At 38.0% G+C, this 16,228-nt stretch overlaps 1 protein-coding gene across 1 annotated transcript; it reads left to right on the forward strand.

Moving 5' to 3' along the window:
- The first annotated feature begins 4,211 nt into the window (after positions 1-4,211).
- On the forward strand, positions 4,212-14,651 carry LOC120423207 (delta-1-pyrroline-5-carboxylate synthase). Its single transcript, XM_039586912.2, has 6 exons — positions 4,212-4,621; positions 11,923-12,904; positions 12,963-13,204; positions 13,261-13,744; positions 13,803-14,081; positions 14,144-14,651. The coding sequence occupies exons 1-6, from the start codon at positions 4,487-4,489 to the stop codon at positions 14,401-14,403; spliced, it is 2,382 nt and encodes a 793-aa protein (XP_039442846.1). The 5' UTR covers positions 4,212-4,486; the 3' UTR covers positions 14,404-14,651.
- The last annotated feature ends 1,577 nt before the right edge of the window (positions 14,652-16,228 follow it).

Below are 16,228 nucleotides of genomic sequence, written 5' to 3' on the forward strand. Positions count from 1 at the left end.
GTCATTTCGGTTATTTTGGTTATTTTGGCCATTTTGACAATTTTGGTCATTTCGGTAATTTTGGTCATTTTGGCCATTAAGGTAATTTTGGTCATTTCGGTAATTTTGGCCATTTCGGTAATTTTGGACATTTTGGTCATTTTAGTAATTTTGGCCATTTTGTTCATTTTGGCCATTTGGTCATTTTGGTCATTTCGGTAATTTTGATCATTTTGGACATTTCGGTCATTTTGGTCATTTTTGTCATTTTGGCAATTTTGGCAATTTTGGCAATTTTGGTCATTTTGGTCATTTTGGCAATTTTGGTCATTTTGGTAACTTTGGCAATTTTGGTCATTTTGGTCATTTCGGTTATTTTGGTCATTTTGGCCATTTGGTCATTTGGCCATTTCGGTCATTTGGTTATTTTGGTAATTTTGGCCATTTTGGTTTTTTGGTCATTTTGGCCTTTTTGGACATTTTGGCCATTTTGATCTTATTGGTCATTTCGGTAATTTTGGTCATTTCGGTAATTTTGGTCATTTAATCATTATGGCCATTTTGGTCATTTTGGTCATTTTTGTCATTTTTGCCATTTTGGTCATATTGGCCATTTCGACCATTTTGGTAATTTTGGTCATTTTGGACATTTCGCTCATTTTGGTCATTTCGGTAGTTTTGGTAATTTTGACCATTTTGGCCATTTCGGTCATTTTGGACATTTTGGCCATTTTGGTCATATCAGTCATTTTGGTAACCTTGGCCATTTTGGTAATTTTGGTCATTTTGGATATTTCGGTCATTTTGGCCAATTTTGTCATTTTGGTCAATTCTGTCATTTCAACCATTTTGATCATTTTGGTTATTTGGACCATTTTGGTCTTATTGGTCATTTCGGTAATTTTGGTCTTTTTGGTCATCATGGCCATTTTGGTCATTTTTGCCATTTTGGTCATTTTGGTCATTTTGGTAATTTTGGCCATTTTGACCATTTTGGTAATTTCTGTAATTTTGGTCAGCCTGGTCATTTCGGTTATTTTGGTCATTTTGACCATTTCGGTCGTAATTTTGGTCATTTTGGCCATTTTGGGCATTTTGGTCATTTTGGCCATTTTGACCATTTTGGTAATTTCGGTAATTTTGGTCATTTTGGTCATTTCGGTTATTTTGGTCATTTTGACCATTTCGGTTATTTTGGTCATTTTGGCCATTTTGGCCATTTCGGTCATTTTGGCCATTTGGCCATTTTGGCCATTTGGTTATTTTGGTAATTTTGGTCATTTTGGTAATTTCGGTTATTTTGGTCATTTTGGCCATTTCGGTCATTTTGTTCATTTTGGCCATTTGGTAATTTTGGTAATTTTGGTAAATTTGGCCATTTTGACCATTTTAGTCATTTCGGTAATTTTGGTCATGTTGGTCATTTTGGCCAATTCGGTCATTTCGGCCATTTTGGTTATTTTGACTATTTTGGTCTTATTGGTCATTTCGGTAGTTTTGGTAATTTTGGCCATTATGGTCCTATTGGTCATTTTTCATTGGTATTTTTCGTAATTTCGGTTATTTTTTGATAATTTAGGTCATTTCGGTAGTTTTGGTAACTTTGGCCGTTTTGGTAATTTTGGTTATTTCGCTCATTTCGGTCATTTTGGTTTTTTTTTGCCATCTTAATTATTTTGGTATTTTGGTAATTGTGGTAATTTAAGTATTTAAGATCACTTTGGTAATTTTGGTAATTTAGATCATTTCGATAATTTTGGCCAATTTGGTAATTTTGGTTATATGTATGTATGTATGTATGATCCCCATACCCGCAGGCAACTTGGTCCTGGAACACATGTGAGCGCTAGGTGAACAATTCGATCATCTTTTACTCCGTAATCTGTACACCCACGTGCATAAGTTTTTTTGCACGAATTTTTATGCTACAAATACCGGCGCATAAAATAAAATGGTTTCCCTCTTCCCACCCCAAGCGCCGGAAATTTGTAGCGGGTGTAGTGACACTTTGCATAGACGCCCTTGCTCCCATCACGTCACTGAGGGTATGGAGCGACGAGAAATTAATAAGCATGCCCCCTCAGTCGAACCTTCATTAGAGAAGCAGGCAATCCACAACTCACAGCGAACGACTAAGGGAACACCCTACCACGTATATAATAAGGTTGGCGTAGGTTGTGGGTCTCGTGGCGCAGGGGTAGCGGCTTCGGCTGCCGATCCCGATGATGCTATGAGACGCGGGTTCGATTCCCGCCTTATCCACTGAGCTTCTATCGGATGGTGAAGTAAAACGTCGGTCCCGGTTTCTCCTGTCTCGTCAGAGGCGCTGGAGCAGAAATCCCACGTTAGAGGAAGGCCATGCCCCGGGGGGCGTAGTGCCAATAGTTTCGTTTTTTTAGGTTGACTTAAGTGAAATGTGAGAATGTTGGAGTAGATGAAGGAATATGTTGTTATTCAAATAGGAAAGGTCTCACCAAATTAGTAATCCATGGTTTAGGACTTGATCAAACTTGATGGAACTTGAAATCAGATAGCCGAAATCTTGCACCACGCGAACGACAGCTACCAGCTTGACCTTAGAAGTTTCCGGACGATGGCCATCACTAAGCACACTCAATCAAAATATTGAAGCAAATTCTCGTCCACATCCAGCAGTACTTGAATGGCGTTGGTTCAGTAAGGACATTTCTGGTACACGGGGCAGGAACAACAGGAACGTTTCATTGATGGCCACTTCGTAATTGCCTCAGCTCCCATAGTTGACACTTCGCCGAAAAGGACAGCAAAGTCTCCAAAATTATACAAATTTCACTCTTTTTAAACGAAATTTAGGGAACAAAAATGACAGAGGAAAAAAAACGCGTCCTGTCGCACGCACAGTTTACTTCGATCACCCGTTTTCGTTCTGCCGCCAATTTGGTAATTTTGGTTATAATTGACATTTTGGTAATTTTGATTATTTTAGTTTAAAAAAAGTTCTAAATAGTTATCTTATGGCTAAGACTAGAAAACTATGCACTTTATCAAAATTTCTCTAAAGTACCTTTTGATTGCAAATATTTGTTGATAAAAATCTTTAACCTTTGGATTTTTTTACATTTTGTTTGAAAATGTGAACTCTAAACGTTTCAAAATTAATTAAAATGCGAGGGATTCTCTCTAAATATCGTGACTTGCATTAAATGTCAGCACATAATTATGTTCTCTAGCAGTTCTACAGCACGTTGACTATAATTTTAGCTTCGGAAAACGGCAATTCGAATCAGAATATCGCTCTGACAGGTTCGCTAGTTCAAACCTCATATTTTTATTTGATAAAACTACCAGAAAACGTGACAAGTCGAACATTTAGCCTTTTAACACCAAAACGAGCATTATCTGCAAAACCATCACCGCCCACGCATAGGTATTTCGACGCATGATCGTAATTTATAGTTTTACATTTTCGGTGCGGGGACGCACACACACTCGCACGCAATTATAGGCCAATCTGATTAAAAATTGAGATCACGTTCGAAATGTTGGAGTATTAATACCCGTCAGCTTATCAGTCTTGGACACGTTCACGCACGGGGTGGCGACCATAAAACTACCGCCAACGTGCGATTGGTCGAGTGGTGGCCCCTGGTGCTGTACCGAGTGAATCATATTTATGTTTCCATGTTGTTAAGGTCATAAAACAGCCCGCCGCCGACACCTACCGACGACTGGCTGGGTTGTCACTGCGGATTTGATGTGTCACGTTTGTCGAAATGCACATGTCCTGTGTTTGCCTGGGTAGTAGAGTTGGTTATCAGTTGGCAACATCCGATGTAGTGAAGGAAGGTAAAAATAGCCGGAGTTCAGGTAGGATGTCACGAATTGGATTCGACAAGCGAGAAATAATTTACTGACCTACCTACCTGATATGCGTTGCGTTGATTCATCAACTTTTTTTTTTGTCACCGTGAAGTGGTATGGCATCTACCTACGCGTACATCTATCCTTGCTCCCGGATGACCATATGATTGTAATGTATTATGAGGCTCCATGACACAGGCCGAGACAGAAAGAGGGAGAGCAAAACCGTAAATAGTACACGTCTTATCAGTCGGTATTGACTGATTACTATTGGTGTTTAATATAAAGAGCGAGGAAATAAAGTGTAAACAAACCAGGAGTCTTTGTATATAGTTCTCCCTTTCGCAGAATGACCGATTCTGGGCAGATGATTTGAAAGCTTAATCCCAACGACCATTAGTCGAGTGTGAGCCAGTCGGTTGGAAAGTGCCTTCTGATCCACGGTTCTGAACTCAGAGTCAGAGTCAAGTCAGTCAACCGTTTCGAAAGAAAAGTGAGCCTTAGAATGAAAACGCTGTGATTTATAGTTAAGTTGAGTGACGGTAAAAGTGAATAAACTTCTCATCTTGTTAAAAAAGTTATCTTCCGTTGAACATCGTTCAGTCCAGTCGCGCTGCGAGAAGAGTTTTATCGATATAGAACGAAAGTCCTCGTAAAAACGTGAAAAATGTCGATGTGCTTGCGTGGCTTGGGACTTTACCGCGGTGCCATGTCCCGGGGCAGATTCCTTCAGCCGCTGAAAAATGGCAAAAGTTTCTCGGTTGTAAGCAGTCCCAGCGTTGGCGCGTACCTGGCGAAACAAGTAAGTATCGGAAACTTGCCTCCATTCCATAAACTTTACTCCAGTGGAGATATTCGAGGCTGGATGATTTTTCGAGAGTACTTTGATACTCCAAATTTTGCGCTACAGATTAATTAGAGTGATGAGCAGTTCGGTTCAGTTGAAAAGTTTCCTCTATGAATTGAATTTGATACTCTGGCGAACAAACGAGCTTGGCGCTTGTGTTTGTGTGTGCGCCAAGAAATTTAATAAATCGTCTGCACGATAAGTGCTTTTCTTAGCCCGACAAACTTTTGCCACTCACGAAGTTCAAGTATGCTCTCAACCGACTATCACTAAGCTCGAATCACGCGAACAGGAAATGAACAACACATGCTACTGTCTCAGCTCTATACGTACGTTGGCTGTACAGAATGAAACTAGAAAATTGGTTCGTTTCATCCCATGTGAAACAGTTAAATATTATTGCAAATGTAGTTCGAATGTAGCAAGGAAATTTGTTTAAAAACGCTTTTTAAATTAAAAACATCGCTTGTAACCAAACCTTTTTTTTAAACAAAGTTTGAAATTTAAAATTAATTATCGCCTAGAACATCTGTGCTTAAGCTTCTCATGGCTTTTCCTCCTATAAGTTTACCGATATCTGTTGATATAATTTTATCTTGTAAAGATCTATTCAAATTTTGTAATTTTTTTTTACTAAAACTTAAAAAGCTATCTATTTGTATGTTTATGTAAAATAATTTTATATTATAAATTCATACTTTTTTGTTAGTTAGCTTTTTATAACGTATATTATTCAGCGTTTATTTAAATTTATATTTTGTCAAATTTGGACATACATATTTTGATGCTTGGAAGATTGGAAAAACAAGCTTAAAAATCTTCTTCGTGGACAAATTCAGGAAATGGATAATTTTTTATTGTTACGCATTCGAAAATCTTCAAAGTTGTTTTTCAATATCTTAAATTTAGTTGATGCTTGTTACCTAATGAATATTTTTTTTCAGAATTTGTTATTTTGTAAAAAACGCACAAAAAGTGAAATTTCTAAAAACTATTAATTTTTATTTTTTTAAATATGTTTAGGAGGACCAAAAAGGCAACTTTTGTGCCACAGTGAAATATGCCAAAAAAATCACAAAACTATTATTATTTGTAAAAAACTAAATTTTTGATAAATCTTGGCTTTTTTCGTGGCGATCATACGGGAACATTTGAGGTTATGTAAATTCAGACCATTTTTTAAACTGCTTGTAATTTTAGATAGGTAAGTCAGATCTTGAAAATTATTAATCCACAAGAAAGGTCTTCTTATATGCTTTCTAAAAATATACAACATGTGAGGGTTTCATGAAAAAACCACCCTTTTTACCATAATTTTAATTTAATATGAAACAGTTTTTTTAACATAACTTTTTAGGTCATGGTAATATTACAACTGCGAAGGGGTACTTTTTTATGTCAGAAAAATGTGTTATTCTACCTCTGAAAGTGTGTTATTTTACTACTTTCTGGTGTAATGTCACTTTTTCAGTCTAAATTGAGGTTAAATTACATAATTAAAGTGGTAATATTCAACCTTCCAAAATTACACCTTCTTAATTTGTATTTTTTTTACAGTGTATAAATTGTTGATAATTTACTGTGTTGATTTTAAAAAGGGGAGGTTTAATGCATTTTCATTTTTTTTTAATAATGATTTGAAATACATAGGAAATGACATCAATTACCCAGGTTTGCTGCATGCACGAATCATTAGCAAAGTTCATTGCCTATTCATTGGCATCACAACTCATCCTGCGAGAGAGAATGTCCTTCAATCGTTAGCGCGCGCCGCACTGTCCCTTCAACGGTTGAGCATCATGACTTGTGTGTTGTATCAGCAAAAACCCAAGCCATCATCGCCCTCCAGCTGATAACAGGGAGTGAAACTTGTAAAACTCTTCTGCAATCGGTCTTCATCGTAGTGCACAGGAGGGTAGTTGTCTGTCTGCGGCAATCTATACGGCAGTCATCCTGGTACAGAGGGCTTTTGAAGTAGACCTTTTGCCACTTGTTGACCGTCAGTGGCAATAACACCGCTAAAGTCAATAACGGGAAACAACAATGTTTTCGCTGATGATAGCTCAACTCTCACACAGCCGCAGCGACTACTTGGATGATGATAAGAATCAGATCGTTGATAAGGCTCGGCTTGCTGTGTTTATTGCCTCGCATTGGATCGGGGACGGGGAAATCAGATTGCGTCAGCGGAAAGGGCCGTTCGTTCCAAAGTGCGGTTTTCTGTCAAAGCAACCGATGGCTTGCTTTCTCTTGTATTTGTTTGTTTGCGAACCGATTCCATCGATTGAGCATCGAACGCTGATCATCTCTCAAGGATATCGGAGAAGTCCTTTGTTTCTATTTGCGCCGTGGGACGCAATGACGCAATAGGAAGGAAATTCCAAACAAACAGATACGCTATGTTTATCGAAAATTTCATAGACAAACTAAATAGAAGTATGCGTTATTTTCAATATTTCCCAATGTATGTTTGTTTGACAACAGAGTGCCCCATGATAACGGCTTACTTCGACTAAACAGCAGTATTCCAGTCCGCAGGCAAAATCACGTATAGTGGGCGATGAGCAAATGAGGCACGTGTCCTGTTGGACTTTGGCTGCCAGGATGGAACTGTTTGATTTCTGTTTTATTTATTTACTTCCCAATCAGTTCACCTCCTGTGCGGGGGTTGTTCCAGATTGCTGCGATTGCTCTGTAAAGTTATTCACAAAACATTTCGCTTTGGACATTATTTAAATATTTTACAAACAAAATCAAGGTTTTTCCCAATCCGCCATTAAAGCTCCCCTGGGAATTGCTTTGAAAAGCTTGCAACAGTTGAAAAAAAGCAAATGTCCGTAAACGTTTGTGTGTCCTTGCCCACGTCAATGGTATTGACTTGCTGGGCTCAGGTTGAAAAAAAGCAAATATTATTACTTTCTGCTTGGAGCACTTCATCTTTTCAATTAATTTTTAATCACAATCGAAGCTGGTACCAACTCGGTGATTGTTGAGAGCAAGAAGATACTTGACCAAGATGTGTTTGCACCGTTCGCTGGTATCGTATCAAGTTTTATTGAATCGCTTGGCGTTAAAGTGGAATCTAAACCCACGATTGTTTCTTTGCGAAACGATCTGTGAACATAAAACATGTATCACAATTTATGGTGAACTTTTCGCTTGTTTGATAAAGTGGTTTCAATTTCCGATTTCAAGTGCTTTTATCTTTTTTGGAATTCTCGAAAACATTTAACAAAATTGCGGTTTCGATGTTTACACCGTGCAGCAAAATCTAATTGAATTTTTGATTTGATTTAATGTGATTTTGCGGGGGCGATTTAAAAAATCTAAGCTTTGAAGGTCTGTAACGAAAAATGTAAATGAAAATAGTAGTTTATGCAACAAGTTGCAAAAAGAGGATTTTTTCAGCACGAGTCGTATATTTATCCAACGAGATACTGAGTTGGATAAATACGACGAGTGCTGAAAAAATCAAGTTTTGCAACGAGTGTCATACAACATTTTTTGCAATTCCGAAAAACACCCATTGAGTGAAATTTTAAGTAAAAATTTCATGTATTTTGTTAATAAATCGTTTAAATCCAAAAAAATTTTGAAAAGTGTTACTTTTCGAAACACCCATTTCAGTGCTGAAAAGTAGAACTTTTCAGCATTTATTTTGAAAAGTGTTGCTATTCGATTCTGTTATTTTTGGTACAGAAAAGTAGGCTATTTCGTCGTTCAAAAATGACAGGAAAAGTAAGTAGTTTCACGACGGAATTGCAAAAATGTATTTTTTAGGGGTTAATTCCCATTTAAAATTCAAATGCAAAGCGCCAGGCTCTTTTACTTCCAAACAAGCTTATATTGGGATTAGGGTTCAATACGCCCACCGGAACAAGCTTCTAAACGTCCGCTAAGAAGTTATTTTTGTTACACTCTAATCCTTAATCTTTAGTAATTCTTAGACTACTTATAAAAAAGAATGCCATAGACGAGAAAATGTCAATGCGGATGGAGAGCAAATACAGCTCAGTATCTCCTGACAAAGACTAATAGGAAGTTAGAAAAAACAATAAAAATATGAAGAAAGATAAGAAGAAAAATGTGGTATGTAAATCCGAATGGATCGATGATCTCCTCACAAGGACATAAAAGAAACAGATAGGGTATATGGGCCTATTTTGGACCTACTATGCAAAGCGTCAACATATTTCGCATAGTTCTCAGGAACGGTCTAACTAATTTGGCTCGTTCCAGGATTGTTTTGTGCCTTAATTTATGCTTAACAAAGTGTACTATTGAAAATTTAAAATAATTTAACCATTCCATTGTAATAAGCATTTCAAGTAAAACATTTTTTGGATGCTTTTTGGACTTATTGAATGTATTTTGGAGACATCGCTGAATCTATTTTGGACCCACACTCTGATTGGTTGAAATTTGGACAACTCGAATTGCGGCGTGCGGCGGCAACACGCACACTTACAAAAACTCGGTTTGATAAACCAAAGGGCCTATCCACGATTATAATTTGGAAAATATTTATTTCAGAAATTAAATAATTATGATGAAACAATGGATTTGAATTTGAAAACGTGTTTTAATCATATTGAATGGAAACTCACGCATCTTTAGCAGGTCTCTGTCCTATTTACAATTTGCATATTCTTACGACCTAATTGTTCAACCATTAGAACATAAAAGACAACCCGTTATTACTCGCAATAAAAACACCTTATCTTAAAATTAAATGAATGACACAGATACATAACAAGTTACAATGAAAAAAGGTTCTAAATTTTACGCAGAGCTTATGTTCAAATATTATTAAACAATCAAGAAATTTTAAAGGGAGATTACAGCTTGTAACTTGATGTGAAACTTTCTCATCTGTCATGTTAAACTTTACAGTTGCTTGACAAAAAGTTTAACTACATGTTGCACTTTAAAAACAATGTAATATTTGAAAAAAATCAAGGTATGGTATTCAAGGGTGCCTTTGATAGTCATAGTTTGTCTTGTTAAATGCAGATTTGAGGTTTACAAACATTATTTTTACTTCGAACTTACCATCACTTAGGTTGCTGATATAATTTTTAAGAAAATCATTTATGTCAATACTTAGTTAACTATGTTTATAAGCTTTTCAACATAATACATATAAATTTTAGGAAATATTGTTAAAACTTCAGAACTTTGCCTGAAATTCGTTGAAAAGTTTTCACATTTTATATGAAAGTTTTACTGGAAATGCCTTTTAATTATGAGATTTTTTTAAATTATGTTTCAAAAACAAATAATATTTAATAATTAATTATATAACTTATTTTACCTTTTCCTAGTAGAAGATTGTCCGAAGAATCCGAAATGCATTCTATTTTACGATTAAAAATCATGTTCATTGAAAAAATCATGACACGTTGAGAAGATGAAAATAATGCTATTTATCAACATTTTCTTAGTTATAGTTAAATAACTTTTTAAACTTTTCAAAATTTCATGAAAAGTTCTTCATGAGGTACTTTGAGCACTTCTCTACCACGGTCAGTATGATTCCATGCCACTCCGTACGTATTCAATTTGTACTCTTCATTTTGCGGAAAAATATCAAACCTATCAAAGTCACCCCGGCTATATGTCTCAAATCATAAAATTCATAATGTTAACATCGCATTAACCTCTTATGCTAATTTTTTTTTCGAAGATTTTTATTTTTCCAGCTGGTTTAATTGTGTTTCTAACATGATTGACACGGTAAAATTTAAAAGTGTAATTTATTATAAACCAACGCTGCCAATTGTGAAAAAATAAGTTATACCTGTATTTTTTAAAATTATATATAGATAAATATGCAAAAATCAGTTAAAACTTACAAAAATATATTGTCCATATGTATATTTCTCTGATTTGTTTGCAATACGTCGTAAAAGCCATCACGATCTCCGACACTTATTTGATTTTTTTCTGAACCAAACCAAATTTTGTTTGTTTTCCAGTAAAGAGCATTTAAAAGACGTGCAGATGATAATTCAAAGCATTTTTTATTTATAATTCGTAAATTGATCGAGAACTAATCGAAAAATTGATTTGTTTACAACTAGCGCTTAGGATCTTTTTAAAACTAACTCAAGATTTTTTTTAAATTTAATTCATACGACTTTTTCAAAAACCACAGCTCCTGTCACGGTGACAGCTGACGATTTAATGAACTAGACCCTTTAGGTTTTTCAATCGTTTCCCTTTCAATTCCAACAGGGTAGCCAGTTTGCATTTTTTTAAGCAAAAATTAAAAATATATGCGGCTAAATTGGTGATAATGATGTTAAGACAAAAATAAATCAACATCAGTTTAAATTTTGGGATACTTTGCAATCGGTCCTAACAATCATCCAAATCTCTAGCATCAATTTGCATTTTTATCGTTTAAAAAACATATTTTCATTGTTTCTGTTAATCATTTGCTTTTTAAAGCTTAGATTTCATTCAAATAATTACAGTAAAGAAATTCAATTCAAAATATTAAATTAAAAAATTTCAATCAATTTCAATGAAATATCGAAATAAATTGATAAACAAAACTGGCAACACCTTGTTATGCATGTGTTGGTGATAGCCTTGAACCGACGGCAAAGTAGCTCCAAAAACTGATCCAACGCGGCTGATTTGAAAAAATATTTTGAAATGAGTTTTTTTCGATAATAGAATAGTTATTTCAATGGTTTAGTGACGGAAAACAAGAAAGAATTAAATAAACAACAGTTACATTGCTCGGAAACCGGACGAAATTGCTTGGTGTCAGTGCAAAACAGAAAAAATCATCATGGTGTCGCGAGCCAAATCTGATAAGCAACGAGGCCGGAATTTTTGGGCCTAATCGATGCGCTAGGAAAATGAAAGGATGTTCGAATGCCGTTGGAAAAAGTGGCTGAAAAAGCGGAAATAATCAAAAATGTTAACATTTTTGGGAGAGGTAAGATACAAAACGATCCTGCCTACACTTTCTGTTGGTTGGATTCAGTGAATTCGTACTTTAAAAGCCTGAACTACCTCGATTCATAAAAATAGGTCCAAAATAGGTACTAGGTCCAAAATAGGGTCATATACCCTAGTAGGGAGGGCAAAAGAAGAACAGAATTTCAGCAATAAGAAATAGTTAATGCGGATAGAAAAAGATCATAAATGCGAAAAAGTCAATGCGGATGGAGATAAAATAGTAACGGATAGTAATAGATAATAATAAAAATAATGGAATATTAATCATTCGTTCAATCAAGGTTTCCCGCCAGAATCGTACGCTGCACTCGATCCACGATCGCACCCGGGCAGAGATTACCGAGCGAAGCCAGCTCAAGTCTGCTCGCCGGATGGTCGTGAAGCTGGGCAGCGCCGTCATCACCCGCGAGGACGAGCATGGATTGGCCCTGGGACGGTTGGCGTCGATCGTGGAGCAGGTCGCCGAGTACCACGTGGAGGGTCGCGAGTGTATTATGGTGACGAGTGGTGCGGTGGCGTTCGGAAAGCAGAAGTTGACCCAGGAGATGCTGATGAGCATGTCGATGAGGGAAACATTGTCGCATGCCGATCACACCCGCCAGGACGCTGGTACCATGTTGGAACCACGTGCGGCCGCTGCCGTTGGTCAGAGTGGGTTGATGTCCCTGTATGACGCGATGTTTGCCCAGTACGGTATAAAGGTGGCGCAAGTATTAGTGACTGAACCGGATTTCTACAACGAGGAAACGAGGAGGAATTTGTTCACGACGCTGTCGGAGTTGATCAGTTTGAACATTGTGCCGATTATCAACACCAACGATGCGGTTATGCCACCGATGTTCATTGTAGACCAGGAGGTGTCCGCTACGGGGATAAAGAAGGGAATCAAGATCCGGGATAACGACAGTTTAGCTGCTCTGCTTGCGGCCGAGGTCCACGCCGATTTGTTGATTTTGATGTCTGATGTTGACGGAATTTACAACAAGCCGCCTTGGGAGGACGGAGCACGTCTGATGCACACTTATACCTCGGCCGACAAGGACTTGATCAAGTTTGGGCAAAAATCAAAGGTCGGAACTGGTGGAATGGACTCCAAGGTGACGGCTGCAACGTGGGCGTTGGATCGCGGAGTTAGTGTCGTCATTTGCAACGGTACTCAGGAAAAGGCGATCAAGCACATCCTCACTGGACGAAAGGTCGGCACGTTCTTCACGGAGTCCACCGTCGATAAGGCTACCCCGGTTGATCAGTTGGCGGAGAATGGTAGGTTTGAATCATTAGTATCAGTTTGAATGGAATGATAATCTTGCTTCTCCCTTAGCTCGCATCGGAAGCCGCGTAATGCAGAATCTTTCGGCGAGCGATCGTGCCCTGTGCGTCAACACGTTGGCCGACCTGTTGATCTCCAAGCAGCCGCAAATCCTGGAAGCCAACGCGAAGGATTTGGACGAGGCGAAAAAGTCCGGCCTGGCAAAGCCACTTTTGTCGCGCCTCTCACTAACTCCGGCCAAGCTGGAGAGTCTTGCGGTGGGCTTGCGGCAGATCGCGGACGACAGCCACAGGGTGAGTATTTTGATGATTTTATGTTTAGACAGAGTGTATTGGAATGTTCTTTTTAGAATGTTGGTCGCGTCCTTCGCCGGACGAAGCTAGCCGACGGGCTTGAACTGAAGCAAATTACGGTGCCGATTGGAGTTTTGTTGGTGATTTTCGAGTCCAGACCGGATTCACTTCCGCAGGTCGCTGCACTGGCTATGGCTTCCGGCAACGGTCTCCTGCTGAAGGGTGGCAAGGAAGCTGCGCACAGCAACCGGGCGTTGATGGAACTGGTTAAGGAGGCGCTCGGTACGGTTGGTGCCCAAAATGCAATCTCGCTGGTGTCTACTCGCGAAGAGATTAGCGATCTTCTTTCCATGGATCAACACATTGATTTGATCATTCCGCGAGGATCGAGTGAGCTTGTGCGTGGTATTCAGGAAAAATCACAACACATTCCCGTTATGGGACATGCCGAAGGTATCTGTCACGTGTACGTTGATAAGGAAGCAAATTTGCAGAAAGCCCTGAAAATTATTCGCGATTCCAAGTGTGACTATCCGGCGGGTAAGTTTAATCAACCAAAATTTTTTACAATCCTAACAGTTTAATGATTCTTTTCAAGCTTGTAACGCAATGGAAACCCTGCTAATTCACGAGGAACTGTTGAGTGGAAGCTTCTTCGCCGACGTGTGCAACATGCTGAAACGGGAGGGTGTCAAAATTAATTCGGGACCCAAGCTAAACCAGTTGCTGACGTTCGGACCACCGCAGGCAAAGTCTTTGAAGCACGAGTACGGTGCACTCGAGTGCAGCATCGAGGTGGTGAAGGACCTGGAGGAAGCGATCGACCACGTGCACGCGTACGGAAGTGGCCACACCGATGTGATTGTTACGGAAAACGGTACGAGTTTAATGACGACAATCGATTGATTTCCAATCTAATTTCCTTTCCCTTTTTTCCAGATTCGAGCGCGCGCTACTTCCAAAACCACGTAGACAGTGCCTGTGTGTTCCACAACGCTAGCAGTCGATTTGCGGATGGTTTTCGCTTTGGGCTGGGGGCGGAAGTTGGAATTTCCACTGCTCGCATCCACGCCAGAGGTCCGGTGGGAGTGGAGGGCCTGCTAACTACCAAATGGATTCTGAGCGGAGTTGACCACGCCGCGGCAGACTTTTCGGAGGGCTCGCGCAAATGGATTCACGAAACGCTGCCGGTCGAATGACTGCGTAAAAGTTGGTGGACTCTAGTGAAAAGAATTTTTAGTTTATAAGAGAAATTTTCGTTAGATCATGGTGACCTATCTAGCAATAATTGTGGAAGCTATTGTTTAAAACGACCCATTACCTTTTGACAATAAATGCCGCCCCCAAAAACGTCCTGTATAAACCGTAAATATTGTCATTCCGTCAAATGGGGCGAGTATGAACATTACAGCTGAATAAAGGAGATATTTTTGTGTTTTAATTTTAACCCTTTTGTTCCAAGTTAGTGTTGTCATCACTTTATCCTTATTCACCAAATTTGACGGTAGCGTGTTTCATTTTCGATGCATTCCGATGCACAGTTGTAATTCGTTCAAACACACACTCGCAGTGGGTACATTGGAAAGCGTAATTAATTTTCCGAATAATTTATGACCATGCAATGAATAATTAAAAAAAGGTTCGTTCGCTTGGTGTGTACTTCCCGAGCAGAGGAAAATAACACGGGAGTAACAAATTTTGATATTACTTGGGAAAATAACAACTACATAATGGACTACGAATTTCAATTAGGTTTGTACTCCACACAGTGAAACGAAATGATATTGATATTACTTCTGGGAATGGTGTCAGATTTTGTGTCAAAAAAGTGTAATTTTACGCCAAGAACTGGTGAAATTTTCATCAGTTTCTGTGTAATTTCATAGTTTTACATATTTTTTTAGGTAAAAATATATTTAAAAAAAAACAAATTACAAAACCAACTAATTTTTTTTTAGAACCCTAATTTCCAGAAGGGATTGGGAGTCTAAATACACATCTAGACATCTGAGATTAAGATAAATACTTTACGATAACTTCGCTGCCGGCCATCGTGTGATGGATTGAAATCACTAGGATGTAACAAAGTGGGTGAGTTTTGCGGGCATTTCAGGGCATGATCCCTCAGGTGTACTGAGTCCGAATCCTAAATATGGGCTTGATTGGTTGCGACAGGACCTGGCGCTTTGAATTTGAATTTTGAATGGGATTTAACCCGTTAAAACGATGCGTTTTGTTTTTGTCAGTTTTTTAGCCCCTTAACGATTTTTGCATTTTCCAAAAACCTCATGAGCTCCGTGTTCCAGGGAACAACTTTGCCGAAGAGTGCGAAAACATTCGTCAACTTATAAGAATGATGAGCAATTCTCTACCAAAACCGGAAATGGATTTTATTTGTATTTTTTGATTTGGCTCAAACTTTGTGGGGGCCTTCCCTGTGACCAAATAAGCTATTTTGTGTCATTGGTTCACCCATACAAGTCTCCATACAATTTTGGCTGCTGTCCATACAAAAATGGTATGTAAATATTCAAACAGCTGTAACTTTTGAGTGAATTTTCTGATCAATTTGGTGTCTTCGGCAAAGTTGTAGGTATTGTTGAGGACAATTGAGAAAAAAATATGTACACGGAAAAAAAATTTGCAGATTTTTTTATCAACTTTTTTTTCACTAAAACTCAATTTCCCAAAATACGTATTTTTTGATTTTCGAGATTTTTTGATATGTTTTAGGGGACTAAAATCCGCAACTTTTGAGCTATAGAAAAACATGGTCAAAAAATCTGCCGCCAAGTTATGAATTTTTGAAAAAAATAGTGATTTTTGGAAAAAATCCAAATTTCATGCAAAAACAAATTTGAAATCAATTTTTAATGCAAAATTGAATTTGCAATCGAAAACTACTTTACAATTTTTTTGATAAAGGGCTTCGTTTTCAAGATATAGGCACCGAAAGTTTGATTTTAGCAAAATATTTGCAGTTTTTCGATTTTTAAAAATAGTGACCATGAGCGACCATTTCTA

The sequence above is a fragment of the Culex pipiens genome, chromosome 3, assembly GCF_016801865.2.
Source record: "Culex pipiens pallens isolate TS chromosome 3, TS_CPP_V2, whole genome shotgun sequence".
Classification (NCBI taxonomy): Eukaryota; Metazoa; Arthropoda; class Insecta; order Diptera; family Culicidae; genus Culex; species Culex pipiens.